Below are 24,925 nucleotides of genomic sequence, written 5' to 3' on the forward strand. Positions count from 1 at the left end.
GGGATGAGGGAATTATTGCAGCCATGGTGGAGAGAGAAGAATCGGGAGAGACAGCCAGAGACAACACCAGTGGCTCCCCAAGCCTAGGTCTGGCAGGCAGGGGCCTGAAAGTTCTTGAGTGCTCTCTCGAGGGATGTAGAGATTCTTGGATGCTAGTGGGCTGTCAGAGGCCAGGGGCCTGAACAGAGAGGCCACAAGGGAAGGGGGCTTTGGGGTTGGACACAAATAGTAGGTCACAGACATCAGAGATGACTGCATGATATTCCATTAGCACGAGACGGGATTGGCTGCATCTCAGTGGCCTCATTCAGGGACTCAGAGACCAACCCAAGTAGCCACAGATTCCTCACAAGGACACAGTGGAGAGTGCCTGACCTGCCAAAGGACAAGGAACTGAGCTCATGGCTCCGGGAGCCCTTCTCTTCCTCACTGCCAAGAAATCAAGTAAGTCCCTCCCACCCACTCCATTCAGTAGGCGTCATTTCACATAGGAGCAGTGGACAGGGGCAGGAAATTGAAAAGACAGAGCATGCCTCTCAAACAGAACAGGTCATATAAATGAGACGATTTAACCAAAGATGTGAAGACGCTGTTGACTGGCAAGTTTAAAATCACTACCTTCTGCCCCAACTTCTAGGACAGTGGGCACCGTGAGAAAGACTGGATGGCTAATAGAAAATAAGGTACATTTTCTTTGCATATATGTGTGAAAATATCAAGCGGCAACACATCTACACTATAAAGGAAACAGTTGTGTAGTTTTTAATACCTCCTTTCTTCCAAAAAGATTTGAGGCAATTACAATCTACGTATTAGAAAGTAAACACTTAAGGAAAGAGCCAAAGATTCAATAAGTTTTAGTTATTAGGCATAAAGAATAGACTGAGCCAGATACACTTAATACATGTGTTACAACCTATAGAAAGGTAGTATGAGACAGGTGATAACTTGCATCTTCTCCATTCATGGAATGTCAATCTGTTTGTGGAAGAAATCACAGAACCCAGAACTATCCTAGTCACACCGGTATCTCCAGCACTTCCTAGACTTCTTGGAGCATAGTGTATACTCAGTAAATATTTGCTGAATGAATAAAAGAAAAAAAAAGTGCTTAGCATCTGAATGGATAACAAGTCATTTTTGAGCTCTTTCAAGCCACCGATGGTGCTATATGGGCCAAATGGTGGAGTTGGGGGTCTGCTGTGGCAGAGGTAGGGACTCTTTGTTACCCCATCCCCACCCTGACAGACCTGCACAGGAAGAGGGAAAAAAGAAGGGAGTGGATGTGGGGATTTTGCTGTGCATTCTCACCCCTATCTCCACCAGGCTGTGAGGTTGGTGCTGGGGTGTGTGTGTGTGTGTGAGATTGTTTCTTGGGCGAGGGTGCTTGCTGCAGCCTCAGGTGGATGGATGTGACCTTCAGTGGGTACCTCATGGAGAGGCTCCCTAAGAGCAGAGATTCTGGGCCACAGCAGAAGGGACTGTCTGGGAGGAAGGAACAGGGCACCACAGCATGGCCTCTGGGAGGCAGGCCCAGCCTGGTGGGTCCAGGGGTCCTTTGGTCTAAAATTAGACTTTATATACATATACCCATAATTCACTGATTACACTGAAAGAAAGGGAAGAACATAAGGTACTTTTAAACTGTGTTCCATTAAACTTATAGTGTGTGATGAATTAAGAAATGTTTTAATAGCCCTGCAATATCTTGTGAATAGCACAATTTGACTGTTATTTATTAAAAGAGTTAAGATGCGAGTTCATTCAATGTCAACATTTAAAATATATTACAATTACTGTAAGTCTGTTTTGGCCTTTCTCTATTTTTCAAAATACCAGAATCTCAAAAACTGAAAGGCACCAAAGGCCCTGTCTGAGATGTTCTGGTGCAAATACACAGAAGTAAAGCCACACAGTGTTACTAATAGTTCTCTCAATGTGATGCTTTTTCTGTCACTTCTGTGCATTTTGCACACTGTTCCATGGGTAGGGAGCACAGGCTTCTCATCTTCACCCCACCTCCACCTTCAGCAATATTTTTGGGGACCTCATCTTTCTTCCAGACTCAGCCTAGGCATCACATCCTCCTAGAAACACGCCCCCCATCCCCCTTCCTCCAGCCTGGATTCAGGGCCTCTCCTCTGAGTTCTCAAAGCACCCGTCATATTTATCACCCATCTCTCTTCCCCACTAGAGTGTAAATTCCTTTAGGGAAGACACCATCCATTTCATCCTCTTTGTATTCTCAGAATTTGGCTCAGTGGGGACTTCCCTGGTGGCACAGTGGTGAAGAATCTGCCTGCCAATGCAGGGGACACAGGTTAGAGCCCTGGTCTGGGAAGATCCCACATGCCGCGGAGCAACTAAGTCCCTGCACCACAACTACTGAGCCTGAGCTCTAGAGCCCGCGAGCCACAACTACTGAAGCCCGCGCACCTAGAGCCCGTGTTCCACAACAAGAAGCCACCGCAATGAGAAGTCCACACACCGCACCAAAGAGTAGCCCCCGCTTGCCGGAACAAAGACCTGACACAGCCAAAAGGAAAGAAAGAAAGAAACAAACAAACAAACAAACAAATTTATTAAAAAAAAAAAAGAATTTGGCTCAGTGTCTGATACTCGGTAGATACCCAGGCTTTACAGCAAGGTTCTAAGAGCCCCAAATTCCTAGTTATGTCCCTCCCCAGCGTGATAGGTGCACTGTTTTAGGGGGAGGGTATGGTCCTAAGTCTACATGAGTAAATAGCACAGATTCAGCAGAAAATGTGTCAACTGGGGAGAGATCCAAATGCTACCCAGTTGCACGCCAGGACTCTGATTTCTTTTCTCCAACATTAGAGGTTCAGGGGCAAAATTAAAGCAGAGAGAAAATTTTCATGAGAGCGAGAATAAGAAATTGCTGGCACTATGGAGGACGACAGTGGGAAGTGAAATGTTTTGTCCCAGGCCAGACACTGTGGAGCATGGATCTGGTGGAACTGATGCAGCCTCTGCTAATCTCAAAGCTGTGCTGAGTCATGGGGTCTTCCTGGCACGTGGCCTTTGTTCACAAAACGCCCAGTGACGGCATGAGTTTGCCTTGTGCATGCTTTCTAAAAATGAAAACTTTTCCCATTCTGTGCAGGTGACTAGCCTTTTGCAATACGGATAATTAAAAAAAATTATCGAGGAACAATCTATCATAAGAGTAGGATTGAGTCTTAAAAAGACTGAAAACTAGGGAAAAGAAGACTACTCAGAAAACATGAATTAATACTCTGCTTTCATAGATTGTACAAGACTATTCTGCATTTCACCCAGACGATGACCACTTACATAATGTCCTGGGGAGCTGTTATATGGGGTCCATAAATCCTTGCTGGCATTACCTGGCACTGTCAGTGATGAAGATCATTGGCTGACAGACACAGAAAACAAACTTACGGTTATCCCAGCAGAGAGGGGGTGGGAAAGGATAAATTAGGAGTTTGGGATTAGCGATACAAACTACTGTATATGAAATAGATAGACAACAAAGTCCTACTGTATAGCACAAGGAACCTTGTAATAAACCATAACCCAAGAGAATATGAGAAAGAATATAAATATATACATATATATGTGTAACTGAATCGCTTTACTGTACACCAGAAACTAACACAACATTGTAAATCAACTATACTTCAATTAAAAAAAAAAGATCATTGGCTGACAGAATTTGTATTGGAAACCAACACGTTAATTAGTCTAATTAATTTGCTGGAGTAATTAATTATCTAGCACTTATCTAATTAGCTAACATTTTCACCTGTCAGAGCCAGAGGTAAATGCCAGACTGGAATTGGGCGGGAGTCGTCCTCATTATACCCAACAATAAATTGAGAGATAGAGCATGGAATACCAAATACAAGTGGGAAGGCGCCCGCAGTGGTGAGTGGGCATGCTGAGTCTGAAAACTCTCAGTGGGCGTTGGGAAAGAGCAGCAGGTACACTGCTCTGAGGTGGGTCATGAGGTCAGAGAAAATATGTATTATTATAAACTACAAACAGGAACTACCATCCCAAGTTACAAGTAACACACATGTGCAGACTTATTTTGCCTCAAAGTTGTCATTACCTTCACCAGGATCAGTTTCCTTGGAGATTTTTGGATGCCTAGGGCAAAGTGACAAATGTCCATTTGGGGGTGGCAGAGGCAAGATTTAGGCTGCTACACTGGTTCCCTACTTACTCTCTTTCCTTCTCAATCTGTAAACTTTGCTAGCTGACCAAGATGGACCAAAGGAGGCCAGCATGGAATTCGAGGGGTTTGTCTACAACGACTATCACCAGGAAGAGGAGTATTTCTTAAGATGGAGATCCCTAGTAAGATGTGGGCATTTGATTCTTCACTGTTACACACGTTCTTACAGAGAAATCCATGCACATTATGAAATGCCTTGTATCTGCTGCTGTTTGGGCATTTATGGACATTTTAAGCTCTGATGTGCTTGAAAGTCATGAGACTAATATTCCTAATGCTCTCACCAGCATAGAACTTCAGCTGATTGCCATCGGAGCTGAGCCAAAAGGGAAACAGGATAAAGTTCCTCTAAAGTCTTTTAGATTTTCTGTCCCCAGGACTATAAAGTGAGAAGCAGCAGCAAACATAGTAAATTCATGGATTTCTTAACAGAGATACCCTGTTTTCTGAAAATACTAGTCTGTATTTTGTTATTCTACCTGGGTTGACTTCGGACAGCTGCTTCATTGGATTTTACAGGCAGCCTCGGGTTTAGCTAAATAAAGAGGTCCTGGGAAACAGGCTTTGTTTAATTATCAGAACTTCTGTGTGAATTTGAATGGGCAAAGTTCAGATGAAGGGGTGTTCTGAGGTCCTGACTTTGTGTGTTTTTCTCACTTGTGATCACAAAGAATGAAAACAAGTTGATGAGAGGTAGGATGAGGTGAGAAAATGAAATGTTTGGGAACTGAAAGTTCTCACGTGTACTGGACACATTCTGAGACAACCTGGTGGATTTGTTATGGAAATCAATGGAGGACTTGCAACCATATACAGTTGTCTAAAAGTAAATAAGTATGTGTGCTACCCCAGACCCATGCTGGACCAAGGTCAGATGTAAGGGAAAGGTGTTCTGGTCAACAGTTAACAAGCCAACCAACCTATCCTATTAAAGAGGTAGGATGCCACACCTTCAAAGGGAACCTATCTTCTTGGGGAAGTGTTGCTCCAAGAGCTGGGCTGTAGTTTAAAAGGCCATGTCAGGGAGAATATTTTTGAATTAATGAGGGAGTTTAGAATGCTAAGGGAAAAGTTCCATTAGCAACTTCAGAAGAAAACAAGTTTTAAGGGAGAGTGGCATTCTAAATTGTCATTCTACCATAATTTGATCCATAATTTAATAGTAAATCACAATATTTTTCTTTCCTGATATCAACTTAAGAGTGACTATCCTCATAATACAAAGTATGACTTCGAGTTTTCCTGCTTCCAATACATCCATGAGATCTGAGAGGAATACATATGTTGGGTGAGTAATTTTGATCTTTTATTGGTTTTGATGAGATGGGAGGTTCTTTGGATTTTATATTAAATATTCAGAAGGTGGATTTCTACAGTTATGTAAGTTTCTTAAGTTTAGAGATCATATAGTTGGAACACAGTTCAGAATACAAGAAGAAATAAAAACAATGCCAATTTTCTTCTCAATGGCATTTTCATTTCTCAGTTCTTGGAAGGGGTTAGCTCATCTAAGAAAGTGGGGCAATATGTCAATCACATCTCAATTAAAGAAAAAAGAAAGTGGGGCAAAACAAGTCACAAAAAACATGCAAATGTTGAACCAACATGCATGAATGAACGAATTCACAGTTCAGCCTGGAATTCAGCCTGGAGTTCAGTCTTTAATCCCAGGACTGTGGGCTGTATCTGAGAAATAATTAAAGGGGCCTCCCAGTGTCTAAGGGAGATTTAACCGTGTTGCAGCTTATTATGAAGTGATTTCACGTGCTTTGTGATGGACTTTACATAGAATGCACTTCTAAAATACCGTGTAGGTTATTCATCTCAGGGGTAGACATAAATCTGCCAAAGCTGTCTGCAAATTTAGCTCCAATTCCTGCCCCAGGTTCACAGAACATAATAGAGCATTAATCTTCATGAGGCTTAAGGAAGTTTTGCAAGTTCCCTCTAAATGTCTGGCTTAAAGGCTCCATCAGGACAGCATTTCAGAAAATGCTCCACTTACCCATCCCAAACAGAGGTAGCCTCCCACTGTGTTCATTTCTTCAGGGAAGCCAAGGAGAGGGAAAAGGAAACATTATGGAGATGAAGGTAATGGTAAAATGGAAAGACTTCTCACCCAGCACTTTACTTTGGTTACCAATATTTAATACTGACCATGCAATGTACCATGTCATAGTTTGCTAAAAGACTTTATTCCCAACTGCATCTTTGGCTTATGTTTTTGGGAAAAAATGTAAAACAAGATAGAGGAGAAAACAGTAAATGCAAGTCTATTTAATAAAAATTATGTATCTTGGAAAGATTGAAGTATTGCAATTGTCTGATTCATACTGGGTTAAATTTGGCATGATACCCCAAATTGGTCCTTCCTTTGGTCACTGATAGAGTGATCATCTTAGAAGTGCTTCTTTTTTTTTTTACAAATTGGGGGGGGGGGCTTTGTTTTTTTTTTTAACTTTTGGGCTTTATTTATTTATTTATTTATCTATGGCTGTGTTGGGTCTTCGTTTCTGTGCGAGGGCTTCCTCCAGTTGCGGCAAGCGGGGCCACTCTTCATCGCGGTGCGCGGGCCTTTCATTATCGCGGCCTCTCCCGCTGCGGAGCACAGGCTCCAGACGCGCAGGCTCAGCAATTGTGGCCCACGGGCCCAGTTGCTCCGCGGCATGTGGGACCCTCCCAGACCAGGGCTCGAACCCGTGTCCCCTGCATTGGCAGGCAGATTCTCAACCACTGCGCCACCAGGGAAGCCCTAGAAGTGGTTCTTGATGAGCCTAATGGAATAAAAATCTTCTACAGACATCTCCCTGCCCCAATTTTTGGACCAAGAGATCATTAGACATTGGGACAGACATCAAAGAAAACTAAAGAATGAATTAAGAGTATTATAATTAACACAAGAGAATATAATTAATGGTTATCCCAGTCTGAGAATTTCTTCTTGAAGATAGGAGAGGTGGAGTGGATCAGTGATTTAAAAAATACAAAGTCCCAGATCTCCTTGATCAACTGAATCAGAATTTCTAGGAGTTGGGCCCAGGTATCAGTACTTTTTGAAGCACGACGGGTGACTCTGATATGTAGTTAGAGTTTGACTCACTGGAGTAGATGAATGACACTCTTTCATAGAGTGATGATTCACAGATTCATCTGGGAATCCTAAGGAAAAATCTCCAGATAGTGAAAGCAGTTTTGGCAGAGTAAAACAGAAAGCATAATAGAAACTGGAAGATAAAGTGTATGGCAGTGTTTCTCAAACTTTAATGTGCATGGGAATCACGTAAGAGTTAGTCAAAATTCAGATTGTAATTGAGTATGTCTAGGGTAGGGACTGAGATTTTGCATTTCTAACAAGCTGTCCAGGCGATGCTGCTGACGCTCCCGGTTCATTGACCACACTTTGTCTAGCAAGGGACAGTGGGTAAATATCTTCTTGCCCCTCAGCAAGAGAAGAAAGAAGGTGTCCTTCTGCTCTGAGGCTTTGAGGCTTTTTCTGATGTAGGAAAGTGCACTAACATCATGGAATGCTTTCTTTTTGAAACCAGCTATGATCCACTAACTAATTAAGAATCTGTTATCCTAAATGTTTTTGAAATTAATAGTATTCCTGTTCTACTTCCTGAACAGTTAATTCAACACATAAAATTTTTTAAGATTTAGGAATGAAAAAAGATACATGAGACAGCTTGCATGAGGGAATTCAAAATCTTTCTGGGAAGGCAGAAAATTAACATATGAAATGCCAAATAAATGCTTTAGGAGCACAGTGGGGGGAATTCATACTGACCAGAGAGGAAAGATACTTGGAAAAGCCTTCACAGAGGAGGTGATATTTGAATTTGACCTTGAAGAATGAGTAGGATACTAATAGGTGAAAAACTGAGGGCAAGGAGAAGGATGTTTCAGGAACAAAGGCCTAAAGCAGGGGTTCTTAACTTCAGCTGCACATCAGATCATCCAGGAAGATTTAAAAAATAATTTCAGAGTCTAAGTTAATTGGGGCCTGAGCAACAGTGTTTTCTTCAAAACCCCCTGGTGATCTTAATGCACAATCAGGTTGAGGACCACTGGAGATACAGAAACATACAAGGTTTTTGTTAAGATGTTTTAAGGTATTTGGAGGGAAATGGGAGGACCACAGAGCAGAGAAGTTCCAGATGGTTCTTGGTAAAGATGGCTGGATCCACTGTGGTGTGAGGCAGTGTTCATGCAGTAGGGGAAAGGGCAGGAGGGCTGGCAGCCACGGCATCACCAGAATGGATGATATGGCCAGGGTGTGTTGGGATGTCACACCCAAGATGAGTGGGAGCGAACGGGTAACCACTGAACTGCATTGGGTAATGGAGTGATGGGCTGACATCAAGAATGGCTTTAAGACAAATACCATATGATACCACTTATATGTGGAATCTAAAATATGACACAAATGAACGTATCTATGAAACAGAAACAGACTCACAGACATAAAGAACAGATTTGTGGTTGCCAATGGGGAGAGGGGATGGGGGAGGGATGGATTATGAGTTTGGGATTAGCAGATGCAAACTAGTATATATAGAATGGATAAACAACAAGGTCCTACTGTACAGCACAGGGAACTATATTCAGGATCCTGGGATAAACCATAATGGAAAAGAATATGAAAAAGAATATATGTATATGTATAACAATCACCTTGCTGTACAGCAGAAATTAACACAACACTGTAAATCAACTATACTACAACAAAATGAATTTTTTAAAAAAGAATGGCTTTAAGGCCTCCTAGTTGTAGTCCTTTCTTTCTGGTAAGCTTGTCTTTCCATTGGCTTCTTAGTAATATCTCCACATTCTCTTCTGGGCATCTGGTGGAAGAAGGCTGCTGGAAAATAGAGTTTCTACATTGAAGTGTCCTCTTTCTTACCTTACCTTCTGTTTCTAAGTCTTACTTTCCTTATTACAATAATTTTGTACTCTTATGGTTTCACATGATTACTAAAATTAGGTCTTTCACTTTATCACTTCCCCTTTCTCCAAGCTCTTTAGTCTCACTTCTTTTCCTTCACACTTTTTCTTGAGCATTTCTTTTCTTTTTTTTTTTTTTTAAACTGGTTATGTTTTTCCTTTATAGCTACTTTATTTATTTATTTATTTATTTTTGGCTGTGTTGGGTCTTCGGTTCGTGCGAGGGCTTTCTCCACTTGCGGCAAGCGGGGGCCACCCTTCATTGCGGTGCGGGGACCGCTCTTCATCGCGGTGCGCGGGCCTTTCACCATCGCGGCCCCTCCCGTTGCGGGGCACAGGCTCCAGACGCGCAGGCTCAGCAGCTGTGGCTCACGGGCCCAGCCGCTCCGCGGCATGTGGGATCTTCCCAGACCAGGGCTCGAACCCGTGTCCCCTGCATTAGCAGGCAGACTGAGCATTTCTTTTTTATAAGCTCTAAATCCTGTTTCTCTAGAACTCTGTGCCTGTTTATTCTTCCTTTTCCCCTATTATACCTACATTCAGTCTCTCCAGGATCCTACTCAGCTTTCTGTTTTGACCCCATCATCCTGCTTCACTTACTTCTCATTTAGATCTTCTAATGAAAAAAGATCATTTCATAGTATGTTAACAAAGAACCTCTTATTGGTCAGCAGGCTAATGTTGTTTAAAATGTCAGTGGCTTCTTGCTCAATCCAAAACAGGCTGATCGGGGCTTCCCTGGTGGCGCAGTGGTTGAGAGTCTGCCTGCCAATGCAGGGGACACGGGTTCGAGCTCTGGTCTGGGAAGATCCCACATGCCGCGGAGCAACTGGGCCCGTGAGCCACAACTACTGAGCCTGCGCGTCTGGAGCCTGTGCTCCGCAACAAGAGAGGCCGCGATAGTGAGAGGCCCACGCACCGCGATGAAGAGTGGCCCCCGCTTGCCACAACTAGAGAAAGCCCTCGCACAGAAACGAAGACCCAACACAGCCAAAAATAAATTAATTAATTTTTAAAAAATAATAATAAATGTGCAGTGAAAAAAAAAACAACAAAAAAAAAACAGGCTGATGGAGTAAAGGACTGGTGTCTACTCTGCACATCCATTGAGAGAGAGAGGAAGAGAAACAAATTTGAGGGAGATACTGGTTTTTTAGGAGCCAGGCCTAGAAGTAGACACATCACTCCCACCCACATTCCAATGGCCAGAACTCAGTCATATGACCTCACTTTACTGCAAGAGAAGCTGGGAATGTGGTCTAGCAATGTGCCCAGGAAGAAAAAGAATTGGGGTTTGATGAACACATTGCATTCTTTGCCACACCCTACTTTTTCATGTCAGTCTCTCTAAAGCTAGTACCTGTCAGGTCCTCCATGTTGGGAGGTGTAAGAATAAGAGTTAGTTATTCTATGTTCACTGTACATCAGCTGTGTTACAAACATTATCTCCTTCAGGCCTTAGGCAATCTTGCAAAGCAGTTATTATTTTCACTATACCAATCTTACAGATGAGGAAGCCAAAGAACAAAGATAAAATAATATACCCAAGGTTGCACAATTAGTATATATATGGTTGAACTGGCAGGGGAATCTAGGCAGTCTGATTCCAGAGCCCAGTAGCTTATGTTACACAGCCTCTCTTTCGAAGAAAGAAAATAGCCACCAGGGCTGGACAGAATTGGGTAGAAATGACTGTTCTGTAATCTACTGGTTGTATAATCTTGCACAAGTTTCTCAACTTCTGTAAGCCTTGGCTTCTTATGAATTATTAGTATTACTTACCTAATAGAATGGTCATGGGATTAAATGAGGTAATGTATTTATTATATGCAGTTTTCATGACATTGTAGAATTTTCATGCTTAATGCTATGCCTGGTACATAGTAAGTGCAAAACAAATATTAGCTATTTTTATTCATTATTATACCACACTGCTTCCTTACAAATCAATTAATCCTAAATGAAGGTTTTTGTCCGATATTTGGGCTAGTGGTTATCATAGGTGTAGACTGATATTCCCCTTTTGTGTGGTATCCCTCCAAATTCCTTTACATCTTCTTTGTATTATTTTTTTCAGAAAAGGTTTTGTTCATGTTAAAAATCCTTACCTGGACTCTATGGATGAAGATGTTCTCTATCACTTGGATTTAGGAACAAAAACACACAACCTACCAGAAATGTTTGGGGATGTAAAGGTAAAAGTATTTCTAACTTTAGGAAAAACAATTGAGTTTCCTCTGGTGATATTCCTCCTTATTTTCCTAACATAAACTTTACACCTTTGGCTAGAGAAATGTCAGAGGTCCCAATAGGAACAAAAGCTGTGCTTGTTCTCTGAAACAATTTAGAATGTGTACATCATGAACAGTCATTTCCACCTTAAGATATAAAGGTTCCCAAACTATATCTAATGCAAACATGGTTATTTGACTCTTCTGGTCCCTAGAGATAAATACAATTTTATTGACAATACTGCTGGGTGTTTAGAATTCATTACGATTCAGTTCACTGTTTAACATCTTCATTTATAGATGAACCTCACTAATTCTTATTTTATCAAATCATGAAATAACTCAACAAAACTAACAATACTATCTTATACCACTTCTTGAAAACAACCATTATTCAATATTTCATATTATTAAGATTTTTGTTATTTCATAATAAAATATTATGAAATAATTGTTTCTGGAACGCTACTAGGAAAATTTTATGTCAGTATTATTTATCTTAATATATATTTAATTATAAAAATGGCTCATGTTCATTATTTAAATTTGGAAAAATATAAATAAGAACAAAGATTTTTATTTTTTAAATTAAATTTATTTTAATACAGCAAGTTCTTATTAGTTATGTATTTTATATATATTAGTGTATATATGTCAATCTCAATCTCCCAATTCATCCCACCACCACCATTCCCCCTCCACCCCGACCCCAGCTGTCCCCCCTTAGTGTCCATACGTTTGTTCTCTACATCTGTGTCTCTATATCTGCCTTGCAAACTGGTTCATCTGTACCATTTTTCTAGATTATACATATATGCGTTAATGTACGATATTTGTTTTTCTCTTTCTGACTTACTTCACTCTGTATGACAGTCTCTAGATCCATCCACGTCTCTACAAATGACCCAATTTCGTTCCTTTTTATGGCTGAGTAATATTCCATTGTACATATGTACCACAACTTCTTTATCCATTCGTCTGTCAATGGGCATTTAGGTTGCTTCCATGACCTGACTACTGTAAATAGTGCTGCAATGAACATTGGGGTGCATGTGTCTTTTTGAATTATGGTTTTCTCTGGGTATATGCCCAGTAGTGGGATTGCTGGGTCATACGGTAATTCTAGTTTTTAGTTTTTTAAGGAACCTCCATACTGTTCTCCATAGTGGCTGGATCAATTTACATTCCCACCAACAGTGCAAGAGGGTTCCCTTTTCTCCACACCCTCTCCAGCATTTGTTGTTTGTAGATTTTCTGATGATGCCCATTCTAACTGGTGTAAGGTGATACCTCATTGCAGTTTTGATTTGCATTTCTCTAATAATTAGTGATGTTGAGCAGATTTTCATGTGCCTCTTGGCCATCTGCATGTCTTCTTTGGAGAAATGTCTCTTTAGGTCTTCTGCCCATTTGTGGATTGGGTTGTTTGTTTTTTTTAATATTGAGCTGCATGAGCTGTTTATATATTTTGGAGATTAATCCTTTGTCTGTTGATTTGTCAGCAAATATTTTCTCCCATTCTGAGGATTGTCTTTTCATCTTGTTTATGGTTTCCTTTGCTGTGCAAAAGCTTTTAAGTTTCATTAGGTCCCATTTGTTTATTTTTGTTTTTATTTCCATTACTCTAGGAGGTGGATCAAAACAGATCCTGCTGTGATTTATGTCAAAGAATGTTCTTCCTATGTTTTCCTCTAAGAGTTTTACAGTGTCCAGTCTAACATTTAGGTCTTTCATCCATTTTGAGTTTATTTTTGTGTACGGTGTTAGAGAGTGTTCTAATTTCATTCTTTTACATGTAGTTGTCCAGTTTTCCCAGCACCACTTATTGAAGAGACTGTCTTTTCTCCATTGTATATCCTTGCCTCCTTTGTCATAGATTAGTTGACCATAGGTGCATGGGTTTATCTCTGGGCTTTCTATCCTGTTCCATTGATCTATATTTCTGTTTTTGTGCCAGCACCATATTGTCTTGATTACTGAAGGTTTGTAGTATAGTCTGAAGTCAGGGAGTCTGATTCCTCCAGCTCCGTTTTTTTACCTCAAGATTATTTTGGCTATTTGGGGTCTTTTGTGTCTCCATACAGATTTTAAGATTTTTGGTCCTAGTTCTGTAAAAAATGCCATTGGTAATTTGATAGGGATTCCACTGAATCTGTAGATTGCTTTGGGTAGTAGAGTCATTTTCACAATATTGATTCTTCCAATCCAAGAACATGGTATATCTCTCTATCTGTTTGTATCATCTTTAATTTCTTTCATCAGTGTCTTATAGTTTCCTGCATACAGGTCTTTTGTTTCCCTAGGTAGGTTTATTCCTAGGTATTTTATTCTTTTTGTTGCAATGGTGAATGGGATTGTTTCCTTAATTTCTCTGTCTGATCTTTCATTGTCAGTGTACAGGAATGCAAGAGATTTCTGTGCATTAATTTTTATTTATTTATTTATTTGGCTGCTATGGGGTCTTCATTGCTTTGCATGGGGTTTCTCTAGCTGCGGCGAGCGGGGGCTACTCTTTGCTGCGGTGCATGGGCTTATTGTGGTGGCTTCTCTTGTTGCAGAGCATGGGCTCAAGGCGCGTGGGCTTCACTAGTTGTGGCATGCAGGCTCAGTAGTTGTGGCTTGCAGGCTCTAGAGCGCATGCTCAGTATTTGTGGCACACGGGCTTAATTGCTCTGCGGCATGTGGGATCTTCCTGGACCAGGGCTCGAACTCGTGTCCCCTGCATTGGCAGGCAGATTCTTAACCACTGCGCCACCAGGGAAGTCCCTCTGTGCATTAATTTTGTATCTTACAACTTTACCAAATCATTGATTAGCTCTAGTAGTATTCTGGTGGCATCCTTAGGATTATCTATGTACAGTATCATGTCATCTGCAAACAGTGACAGTTTTACTTCTTTTCCAATTTGTATTCCTTTTATTTCTTTTTCTTCTCTGATTGCCAAGGCTAAGACTCCAAACCTATGCTGAATAACAGTGGCGAGAGTGGACATCCTTGTCTTGTTCCTGATCTTAGAGGAAATGCTTTCAGTTTTTCACCATTGAGAATGATGTTTGCTGTGGGTTTGTCATATATGGCCTTTATTGTGTTGAGGTAGGTTCCCTCTATGCCCACTTTCTGGAGAGTTTTTATCAATAAATTGGTGTTGAATGTTGTCAAAAGCTTTGTCTGCATCTACTGAGATGATCATATGGTTTTTATTCTCCAATTTGTTAATATGGTGTATCACAGTGATTGATTTTTTTGTATATTGAAGAATCCTTGCAACCCTGGGATAAATCCCACTTGATCATGGTGTATGATCCTTTTAATGTGTTGCTGGATTCTGTTTGCTAGTATTTTGTTGAGGATTTTTGCATCTATATTCATCAGTGATATTGGTCTGTAACTTTCTTTTTTTGTAGTATCTTTGTCTGGTTTTGGAATCAGGGTGATGGTGGCCTCATAGAATGAGTTTGGGAGTGTTCCTTCCTCTGCAATTTTTTTGAAGAGCTTGAGAAGGATGGGTGTTAGCTCTTCTCTAAATGCTTGATAGAATTCACCTGTGAAGTCATCTGGTCCTGGACTTTTGTTTGTTGGAAGATTTTTCATCACAGTTTCAATTTCATTACTTGTGATTGGTTTGTTCATATTTTCTGTTTCTTCCTGGTTCAGTCTTGAAAGGTTATACCTTTCTAAGAATTTGTCCATTTCTTCCAGGTTATCCATTTTATTGGCATAGAGTTGCTTGTAGTAGTCTCTTATGATTCTTTGTATTTCTGTGGTGTCCGTTGTAACTTCTCCTTTTTCATTGCTAACTTTATTGATTTAAGTCATCTCCCTATTTTTCTTGATGAGTCTAGCTAAAGGTTTATCAATTTTGTTTATCTTCTCAAAGAACCAGCTTTTAGTTTGATTGATCTTTGCTATTGTGTTCTTTGTTTCTATTTCATTTCTTTCTGCTCTGACCTTTATGATTTCTTTCCATCTACTAACTTTGGGTTTTGTTTGTTCTTCTTTCTCTAGTTCCTTTAGGTGTCAGGTTAGATTATTTATTTGCGATTTTTCTTGTTTCTTGAGGTAGGATTGTATTGCTATAAACTTCCCTCTTAGGACTGCTTTTGCTGCACCCCATAGGTTTTGGGTCACCATGTTTTCATTGTCACTTGTCTCTAGGTATTTTTTGATTTCCTCTTTGATTTCTTCAGTGATCTCTTGGTTATTTAGTAACATATTGTTTAGCTTCCATGTGCTTGTGTTTTTTACGTTTCTTTCCCTGTAATTTATTTCTAATCTCATAGTGCTGTGGTCAGAAAAGATGCTTGATATGATTTCAGTTTTCTTAAATTTCCTGAGGCTTGATTTGTGACCCAAGATGTGATCTATCCTCAAGAATGTTCCGTGTGCACTTGAGAAGAAAGTGTAATCTGCTGTTTTTGGATGGAATGTCCAATAATCATCAATTAAATCAATCTGGTCTTTTGTGTCTTTTAAAGCTTCTGTTTCCTTATTAATTTTCTTTCTTTTTAACATCTTTATTGGAGTATAATTGCCTCATAATGTTGTGTTAGTTTCTGCTGTGTAACAAAGTGAATCAGCTATACGTACACATATATCCCCATATCCCCTCCCTCTTGTGTCTCCCTCCCACCCTCCTTATCCCACCTCTCTAGGTGGTCACAAAGCATTGAGCTGATCTCCCTGTGCTATGTGGCTGCTTCCCACTAGCTATCTATTTTACATTTGGTAGTGTATATATGTCAATGCCACTCTCTCACTTCGTCCCAGCATACCCTTCCCCCTCCCCGTGTCCTCAAGTCCATGCTTATTAATTTTCTGTCTGCATAATATGTCCACTGGTGTAAGTGAGGTGTTAAAGTGCCCCACTATTATTGTGTTACTGTTGATTTCCTCTTTTATAGCTGCTAGCATTTGCCTTATGTATTGAGGTGCTCCTATGTTGGGTGCATATATATTTATAATTATTATATCTTCTTCTTGGATTGATCCCTTGATCATTATGTAGTGTCCTTCCTTGTCTCTTGTGACATTCTTTATTTTAAAGTCTACTTTATCTGATATGAGTATTGCTACTCCAGCTTTCTTTTGATTTCCATTTGCATGGAGTATCTTTTTCCATCCCCTCACTTTCAGTCTGTATGTGTCCTTAGGTCTCAAGTGGTCGTCTGTAGACAGCATATATATGGGTCTTGTTTTTGTATCCATTCAGCGAGCCTGTGTCTTTTAGTTGGAGCATTTAATCCATTCACATTTAAGGTAATTATCGATACGTATGTTCCTATTACCATTTTCTTAATTGTTTTGTGTTTGTTTTTGTAGGTCCTTTTCTTCTCTTGTGTTTCCCACTTAGAGAAGTTCCTTTAGCATTTATTGCACAGCTGGTTCAGTGGTGCTGAATTCTCTTAGCTTTTGTTTGTCTGTAAAGCTTTTGATTTCTCTGTCAAATCTGAATGAGATCCTTGCTGGGTAGAGTAATCTTGGTTGTAGGCTCTCTCCTTTCATCACTTTAAATATATTGTGCCACTCCCTTCTGGCTTGTAGAATTTATTCTGAGAAATCAGCTGTTAATCTTATGGGAGTTCCTTTATATGTTATTTGTCATTTTTCCCTTGTTGTTTTTAATAATTTTTCTTTGTCTTTAATTTTTGTCAATTTGATTACTATATGTCTTGGCATGTTTCTCCTTGGATTTATCCTGCCTGGGACTCTCTGTACTTCCTGGACTTGGGTGGCTATTTCCTTTCCCATGTTAGGGAAGTTTTCGACTATAATCTCTTCAAACATTTTCTTGGGTCCTTTCTCTCTCTCTTCTCCTTCTGCGACCCCTATAATGTGAATGTTGGTGTGTTTAATGTTGTCCCAGAGGTCTCTTAGGCTGTCTTCATTTCTTTTCATTTTTTTTTCTTTATTCTGTTCTGCAGCAGTGAATTCCACCACTCTGTCTTCCAGGTCACTTCTCAGTTATTCTGCTCTTGATTCCTTCTAGTGTATTTTTCATTTAAGTTATTGTATTGTTCATCTGTGTTTGTTTGTTCTTTAATTCTTCTAGGTCTTTGTTAAACATTTCTTGCATCTTCTCGATCTTTGCCTCCATTCTTTTTCCAAGGTCCTGGATCATCTTCACTATCATTATTCTGAATTCTTTTTCTGGAAGGTTGCCTATCTCCACTTAATTTAATTGTTTTTCTGGGGTTTTATCATTTTCCTTCATCTGACACATAGTCCTCTGCCTTTTCATTTTGTCTATCATTCTGTGAATGTGGTTTTCGTTCCACAGGCTGCAGGATTGTAGTCCTTCTTGCTTCTGCTGTCTGTCCTCTGGTGGATGAGGCTATCTAAGAGGCCTGTGCAAGCTTCCTGATGGGAGGCACTGGTGGTGGGCAGAGCTGGGTGTTGCTCTGGTGGGCAGTGTTCAGTACAACTTTAATCTGCTTGTCTGCTGATGGGTGGGGCTGAGTTCCCTCCCTGTTGGTTGTTTGGCCTGAAGCAGCCCAGCACTGGAGGCTATAGGATGTTTGGTGGGGCTAATGGTGGACTCCGGGAGGGCTCATGCCAAGGAGTACTTCCCAGAACTTCTGCTGCCAGTGTCCTTGTCCCCATGGTGAGCCACAGCCACCCCCCACCTCTGCAGGAGACCCTCCAACACTAGCAGGTAGGTCTGGTTCAGTCTCCTATGGGGTCACTGTTCCTTCCCTCTGGGTCTTGATGTGCACACTACTTTGTGTGTGCCCTCTAAGAGTGGAGTCTCTATTTCACCCAGTCCTGTCAAAGTCCTACAGTCAAATCCCACTAGCCTTCAAAGTCTGATTCTCTGGGAATTCCTCCTTCCGTTGCTGGACCCCCAGGTTGAGAAGCCTGATGTGGGGCTCAGAACCTTCACTCCAGTGGGTGGACTTCTGTGGTATAATTGTTCTCTAGTTTGTGAGTCACCCACCTAGTGGTTATGGGATTTGATTTTATTGTGATTGCACCCCTCCTGCCATCTCACTGAGGCTTCTCCTTTGTCTTTGGATGTGGGGTATCTCTTATGGTGAGTTCCAGTGTCTTCCTGTCAATGATTGTTCAGCAGTTAGTTGTGATTCCAGTGCTCTTGCAAGGGGGAGTGAGCACATGTCCTTCTACTCTGCCATCTTGAACCAATCTAGAACAATGATTTTTAAAAACACATCTAAAAAAACCCCTACCAGCTAAACAAAGATGCCATCAACCTATTTTCTTTTCTTTCAGTTCTTTTTAACAAATCGATTTTTAAATAGTTGGAATTACATAACTTTACAGTCTGTGTTTTTCACTTAACTTTATGTCATTAACATTTCCCGATATTATAATGTTCTCTTCGAAACACATGGTTTATGGATGCCAAGTGCCTGTGCCATACATTACATAGTCTACTACTGACTTTAATGTTGAAGTATTTTCTATCATAAACAGCACTCAAATGGATATTTTTGTACCTATAATTTTTTTCACATTTAAGTCTATTAAGATGATTTACAGAAATGGTCAAAGGGAATGAACTTTAAAAATTTTTTTTGTTTTCTAAAAGGCCTACACCTAATCACAGTCCCACCACTAGAGAATTGTGCAGTTTTCCTCTGACTTTTATTCACTCCTTTAGCAATTACAAGAACAAAAATAAAAGCTCTCAGATCCACTATCTCAAATCTTCACATTCCCTCTTTTAGGTGGGTGTAGCAGATATTCATTTCCTCCATAAAACAAGGAAATTGAATTCAGAGTGGTCAAAGGTGGTTAACAAATTACACTATATAGTGGCAGAGCTAGGACTTGGACCAAATTCTTCTAAGTCCAATTTCCAGGGTTCTTGCCCACTGCACTAGCTGGGCTTTTTGAGTCATTGTAACTGAGAATAGTCCATTAATTGACAGGGGGCATTGAAGAAAGGGGAGGAAGAGGAGGAGGAGGTTGGCTAGACAAAGAAGGAGGAGGAGGAGAAGGAAGGAAAGGTGGCGGGGCAGGGGAGGAGAAGAAATAAATCTATGATATTCATTAACAGTAGGGGCTACATTGCTCCCTCCCCCTCCCATCTCTCCTAGGGCACAGGTGTGATGGTGCGGGCTGATTGGATGTGACCCGCCCATTTCCCTACTCCTCTGCAGTCAGCGGCTCTTTGCTCTTTCATGGCCTCCCTCAATCTTTTGCTTCATCTTTTCAGTGGAACCTCTTTTCCTACTGCTGTTTCTGATGTTTATGCTCCAAGAGTAAATTGATCAAGGCTGTCTTTGATACTCATTAATTGGACTTTATCTGAAATCAAATGTTAGGTTTGAGGTTCATGCCTCACAATGACTTTTCCAGGACCCTTACATAAGGATAATTCTGATTAATTAAATGATCTATCATAATTAATAAACTAACATGAACATCTAATTAATAACTAAAAAGACTGATGTTTTTGAGATAGAAAGTGATCTATTATTTACATATCTAGGTATCTGTCTCTCTACCTGACTAGATTTTTATCAGCACTTATTCTCATACTTTGTCATAACCACTATCCAACCTTATAAGCTCATAATCCACCTGGCTGTGGACCATTTCAATAGATTCTCTTTTGGATAAAAAGACATGCTCTGGTTTAGAACCCATTTTTTTCTACCAGAGAACAACTCTATTGATTGGGCCATTTTGATGCACAGGAGGCAAAAGTGTATGTGTGTGGTGGTGGGGGGTGTAGATTGGGGAGCAGGTAACGTAGTTCCAAATGATCAGAACTGGCTGTTTAACCTATTCTTTAGAGGCAACAGGTAAAGTCTGCCATATTTATAGATGCTCTTCTCAGAAACTTGCCTCCTTCCAGTTACATTCTTATCTTTGAATAAGAACATGCTAGGTTCAATTTCTCGACTCCCTTAAATACCAGGGCAGCAATTCTAGCTAACAAGAGAGGACATAATCCATCAGTACCTGAAAACTCAGCCTTGTCTTCACAGAGATGATAATCATTATTAATAGCACTATCTTCAAAGAAAAGGAGAACTCTGGGTGTGTAAAATTTTAAATCTTAAAGATTCTGACAACCATTCCTATTTTATTCATTTTCTTACTTACTATACTTAAAAGGTTTTGTTAGTTGCTACTTCAAAATATCAATGGCTTAACACAATGTAAGTTTGTTTCTCACTCACAATGAGTACCAAGTGGGTGTTCCTGGTCAATCGGTGGCTTTCCTCCAATTGGTGATTAGGGACCCAGGCTCCTTCTATCTTGTTGCTCTGTCACCTTCAAGGAGTGCCTTGCAAAGTTTCCCTGGGTGTCAGCACCCATTCAGCAGACAAACAGAAGACAATCTATAGGATCACCAATGGGAGATTTCTATGGGCTAGAACTGGAAGTGACACTCATCATTTCTGTTCACATTCTAGTAGCTGGAACTCAGGCATATGGCCTCATCTAACTGAAGACAAAGCTGGGAAGTTGAGTTTAGTAGTGTGCCCAGAAAGAAGGGGGAACAGTTTTGGTAAACAGCTAATGTCTTTTGTCATATAGACTTGAATCAATCAATCAGTTGAAAAATATAGTGGAGTATCTTTAGAAGTTATCTACTCAAATTCAACCTCCAAATATATCTTTTATAAAATCAGTAACTGGTACCCTCCAATCTCTCCCTAGAAATTTCAAGTAACATGGAAAAGCATTATCTTATAACACTATGTAATATGTATTTTAAGTCTCTATACTCCTTTATTAACAGACAAAATACATATACTGCAGTAGGACCAGATAAATACAACATGGCAAAGCTAAGTCTTTCAAGACACTAGGCATATTTGAAAGTGAGTTCATTCTGGCAGTCTTTAGGCAAAGTCCTTAACATAGTTTTGTAATGCTTCAGACTCCTTCCCAAGACATTTCTATCTTCTTTGACAAAACCAGGACAAATGATCATTTTTTGGGGGGGACATAAATCACAGAAAGTGTCACTTAAAGTCATTGTTGGTTGGTGGTCTTCGGCCATATTTTACTCCTCATCAAAGCAGCCAGACTGAAAGTTGTGTCCAGAGGTGATATTTAGTAAGTCTGATTTAGAAGTAAGTCTTCAAGAACAAAAACGCTTTTGTCTACACTTATCATCTTTATGTCTCCAGAAACATTCAGAAATTCCTGTTGATTACAGCAATATCTACAGTTCAAAGAAGAATTCAAACCACAAGCTCTTCCAACATCTGTTTTGGTTTTATGGTCAATCTGAATAGTTGTAATTTACATTTACTGGCACCACACACTGAGGTTATTTTCAAACTACTGTATTTTGTAGAAAGGAAACAACAACAACAAAAATGACCTCCTTGTACTTGGATCTTGAGCCAAGTCTTAACTATCCATATGAACAGAGGGGGAAATTTCACGAATAATCAATACTAATTTAAAAACTTACCTTAGACCATGGTCTTATCCTCTTTGCTACTCAGACTTGATGGCTAACTTTCATTGCAGTTCATTACCAACTTTAGGCCCCAACAGAGAAACTCATAAGAAGACACAGAAAAGATAATAATGAGGGTAGAAGAGAGGCAGAGGGCCTGGATAAAAGGATAATCACATCCCACAATCGAGAATAAGGGTGGCACAGGAATTTTTGCTAAATGGAAACAAAATGCATCATGTAATGAGACCACCCAATACTCACAGTAAATTGTGAATCGGGCACCTAATTCTACAACCTCAGTTAGTTATTTCCTTAGGCAGATACTCTTTATCCCTGTGAGGGGCCTCACTGGCAATCCTTCTGAAGCTCTGCCTAACACTGCCCACATCAGTCAGGCACTACCAGCTGCCTTTTCCTTACTGGATTTGAACTAGCTTCATTTGCACTAAATTCCACAAATACAGAAACAAATAAGCAAGCTCAAAAGCAGGGCCAGGAAATTGTTGTATGATATGAAAAATGGAAGTTGCCATTTGTTGACCACTCAGAAAGTGCCTGGCTTTGTCCCCCATCATGTTCAATCCCATCTTATCCTCACAAAAACCCTCTGAAGGATACTATGTTGTTTTTTGTTGTTGTTTGTTTGTTTCTATTTTGGAGATGATAATCTGAGGCACGTAGAGATTACATGTATAACACTGAACAAACTACTTAATCAGAGACAGGGTTGGGGTGCAAAGCCAGGTTTCTCTAACCTCAAAGGTTAGTCCTTTAACCACTGTGTTGCCTTATCTCTCTGACTCGGAGCCTCTTCAGACTCTGTGCACCTCACTGCTCAGCTCAGATTCCAGAATGACTTTGCACCTGGCACCTTTCTGTAGGCTGTGCTTCCTCGGGTCTCTGACATCTGCTGCCACTCCTCCTCCCCACTGCTGAGCCCTGGTCCCCACCAGTTTGGCTGCTCATCCACGCTGCTCTTAGGCCATGCCCATCCTCTCTCTGACATCCACCTCTCCCATCCCTGGGACTGATGTACCCCTAAGAGGCTATTGCACAAGCAACCACCAGACAATTTTATTACCATATTTTATTAGATTTGACACTCTTGACCGCAATCCATATTGTAATTTCAGAGACGTTAAAATGTGAGTAAGACAAAAATAAAACCAAATTGTTGGAAATGAAGAAATACCGTAGTGAGATTTCTAGTCTACAATGATAAGGCTTGTTCCATGAAAATGTCTTCTGAATGAGAAGTTGGAAAGTCTTGATGTGCTTTCTTTAAAGCTTTAAATTAATGTAGTATATTTTATAATGAAAACATATGATTGGGAATGTGGAATCAGAAAACACATCTAAACTTGTAGTTCTCATGTTACTTATTTCCATGTCCTCAGAATTGACACATTAAGCCTATAGCCCACTAATGCCCAACAATAAGCTGCCTATATCTGCTTAAGATGCTTCTTGATGTTCACCATGACAAAAACACCAGGAAACACCCACCTGAACAAAATCAACACTTACTTTGATTTTGTGATTATCTTTTTCATTACTAATTATGTGCATAAACTATGTTTCTGGTTGCCTTATTTACCGGTTAATGATGCCAATTAGTTAACTCATGAACATAACCCATAACATCTACATATACCCTTAAGAATATAATTGAAAAATAAAATAAAAACATTAAAGTTGAAAGCTGACCCTTGCTTTTTATCTCAGTTACTAAGGCAGGTGATTGTTTATTTTTATTAACAGTTTGTCTGCGTTGGTGGAAGCCCTAACAGAATGAAAGCATTTGCACTCTTTATGCACAAGGAGCTCAGATTGGAAGACAGTGAAGAGGACATCAAGGACATCTGCGCCGGGACTGACAGATATTGTATGTACAAAATTGGTCCCGTGCTCTCTATCAGTGTAAGTACTCAATGGCTGCACGTCACGTAGTCATCACAAGCTAGCAAAAGAAAGTGGGAACTTCCAAATACAGGAGTTCTTTTTCCCCTCCTGCTTTGCATTTTCACACAATAAATTAAGTGTCCAGGTGTGACATTCATAGTTGGAAAAAGTCCTAGGGGCAGAAAATAACATTCAGTGCTACTTTGGCTTGCTTTATTAGTTACCACTTAGCTATGCAAGTTAGGGGAAAAAAACCTCAAAGCACACTTCCTCTCTTTAGTTTGTAACTGATTAATAAGCCACCAGCAATTTTTTCTCCTCTATCCTTTATCCAGCTTTGGGAATGTTGGGCTTTTAGTACACAGGGGCCAATTTTCAGGATTACCCAAGTGGTGCCATTTAACACTGTAATATGCTCACTGAAAAGCTGCTAATACATTTCCACGGAGCTCTTGCAAACTGCTCTCCTGTATTTAGAATATGTTAACAGCTCTGGACACACAGTGTCCTGAGACAATATGAAAGTGGAATGACTTGCAATTTTAGGGAACACAGAGACCCTTTCCCTCTTGGACTCAGGACAGCATACCCTTAGCAGAGTGTACATGCATGTGCACCCAGCTTGCCTTCCAAGTGGGTCTCTCTGCCACAGGGCTGTATTCTGAAACGATAGCTCTGAGTCTGTACATATCTGGACACTGCAGCTCTCATAAGGGGCACAGCTAAGCATGCCAGGTGACAAGGGAAGAATCCACTACAGAGATGTGATAATTCTAAGGAGCTGGATTATATGTGACTCCCGCACTGGGGAATAACTACTATCTATCAATTGCTCTATGGTACGTGGAGATGGAAGGATGGATGATCATGGCTGGAAGCCTAGACTGAAGAAGGGAAAATTATGCAACACCAGTGGGACAGCCAAGTTGGTCTCCCCTCTGGGACAAAATACATGAAACCTGCTTTGGGCTCACATGGGAGAATCCATTCGTTCATTCATTCATTCAACAATTACAGAAAAGCTACATTAGAAAGAAACTGAGTAACCCCTGATCTTGGCACATTTTGTCTTGCTAACTTTTGTTTGACTTTTAGACTACAACTCTTTGTCCTTTTTTTGCACAATGGGTAGGGACAGAAAAGTAAAATTTATAAAAATGTGAAACTATCATAAACAAGTAGTAAAACTTCAGAGTAAGATATAAAAACAGCAGTAGACTGATCTTACTGTCCATC

General features: G+C 40.3%; 1 protein-coding gene across 3 annotated transcripts in view; it reads left to right on the forward strand.

Moving 5' to 3' along the window:
- The first annotated feature begins 5,071 nt into the window (after window positions 1-5,071).
- Window positions 5,072-24,925, forward strand: part of UPP2 (uridine phosphorylase 2) — a 45,810-nt gene continuing 25,956 nt past the window's right edge. Inside the window, exons 1-4 of one of the 3 annotated variants that reach the window (XM_007183114.2) lie at window positions 5,072-5,158; window positions 5,424-5,510; window positions 11,244-11,361; window positions 23,549-23,707. In XM_007183114.2, the coding sequence (XP_007183176.1) occupies window positions 5,449-5,510; window positions 11,244-11,361; window positions 23,549-23,707 (339 nt within the window). In that variant the 5' untranslated portion in view covers window positions 5,072-5,158; window positions 5,424-5,448. Of the gene's footprint in view, window positions 5,159-5,178; window positions 5,511-11,243; window positions 11,362-23,548; window positions 23,708-24,925 lie in introns of those variants that run through there. The other 2 variants (XM_007183115.3, XM_007183116.2) reach the window with 2 other exon arrangements.

Source organism: Balaenoptera acutorostrata, chromosome 8 (assembly GCF_949987535.1).
Source record: "Balaenoptera acutorostrata chromosome 8, mBalAcu1.1, whole genome shotgun sequence".
NCBI lineage: Eukaryota > Metazoa > Chordata > Mammalia > Artiodactyla > Balaenopteridae > Balaenoptera > Balaenoptera acutorostrata.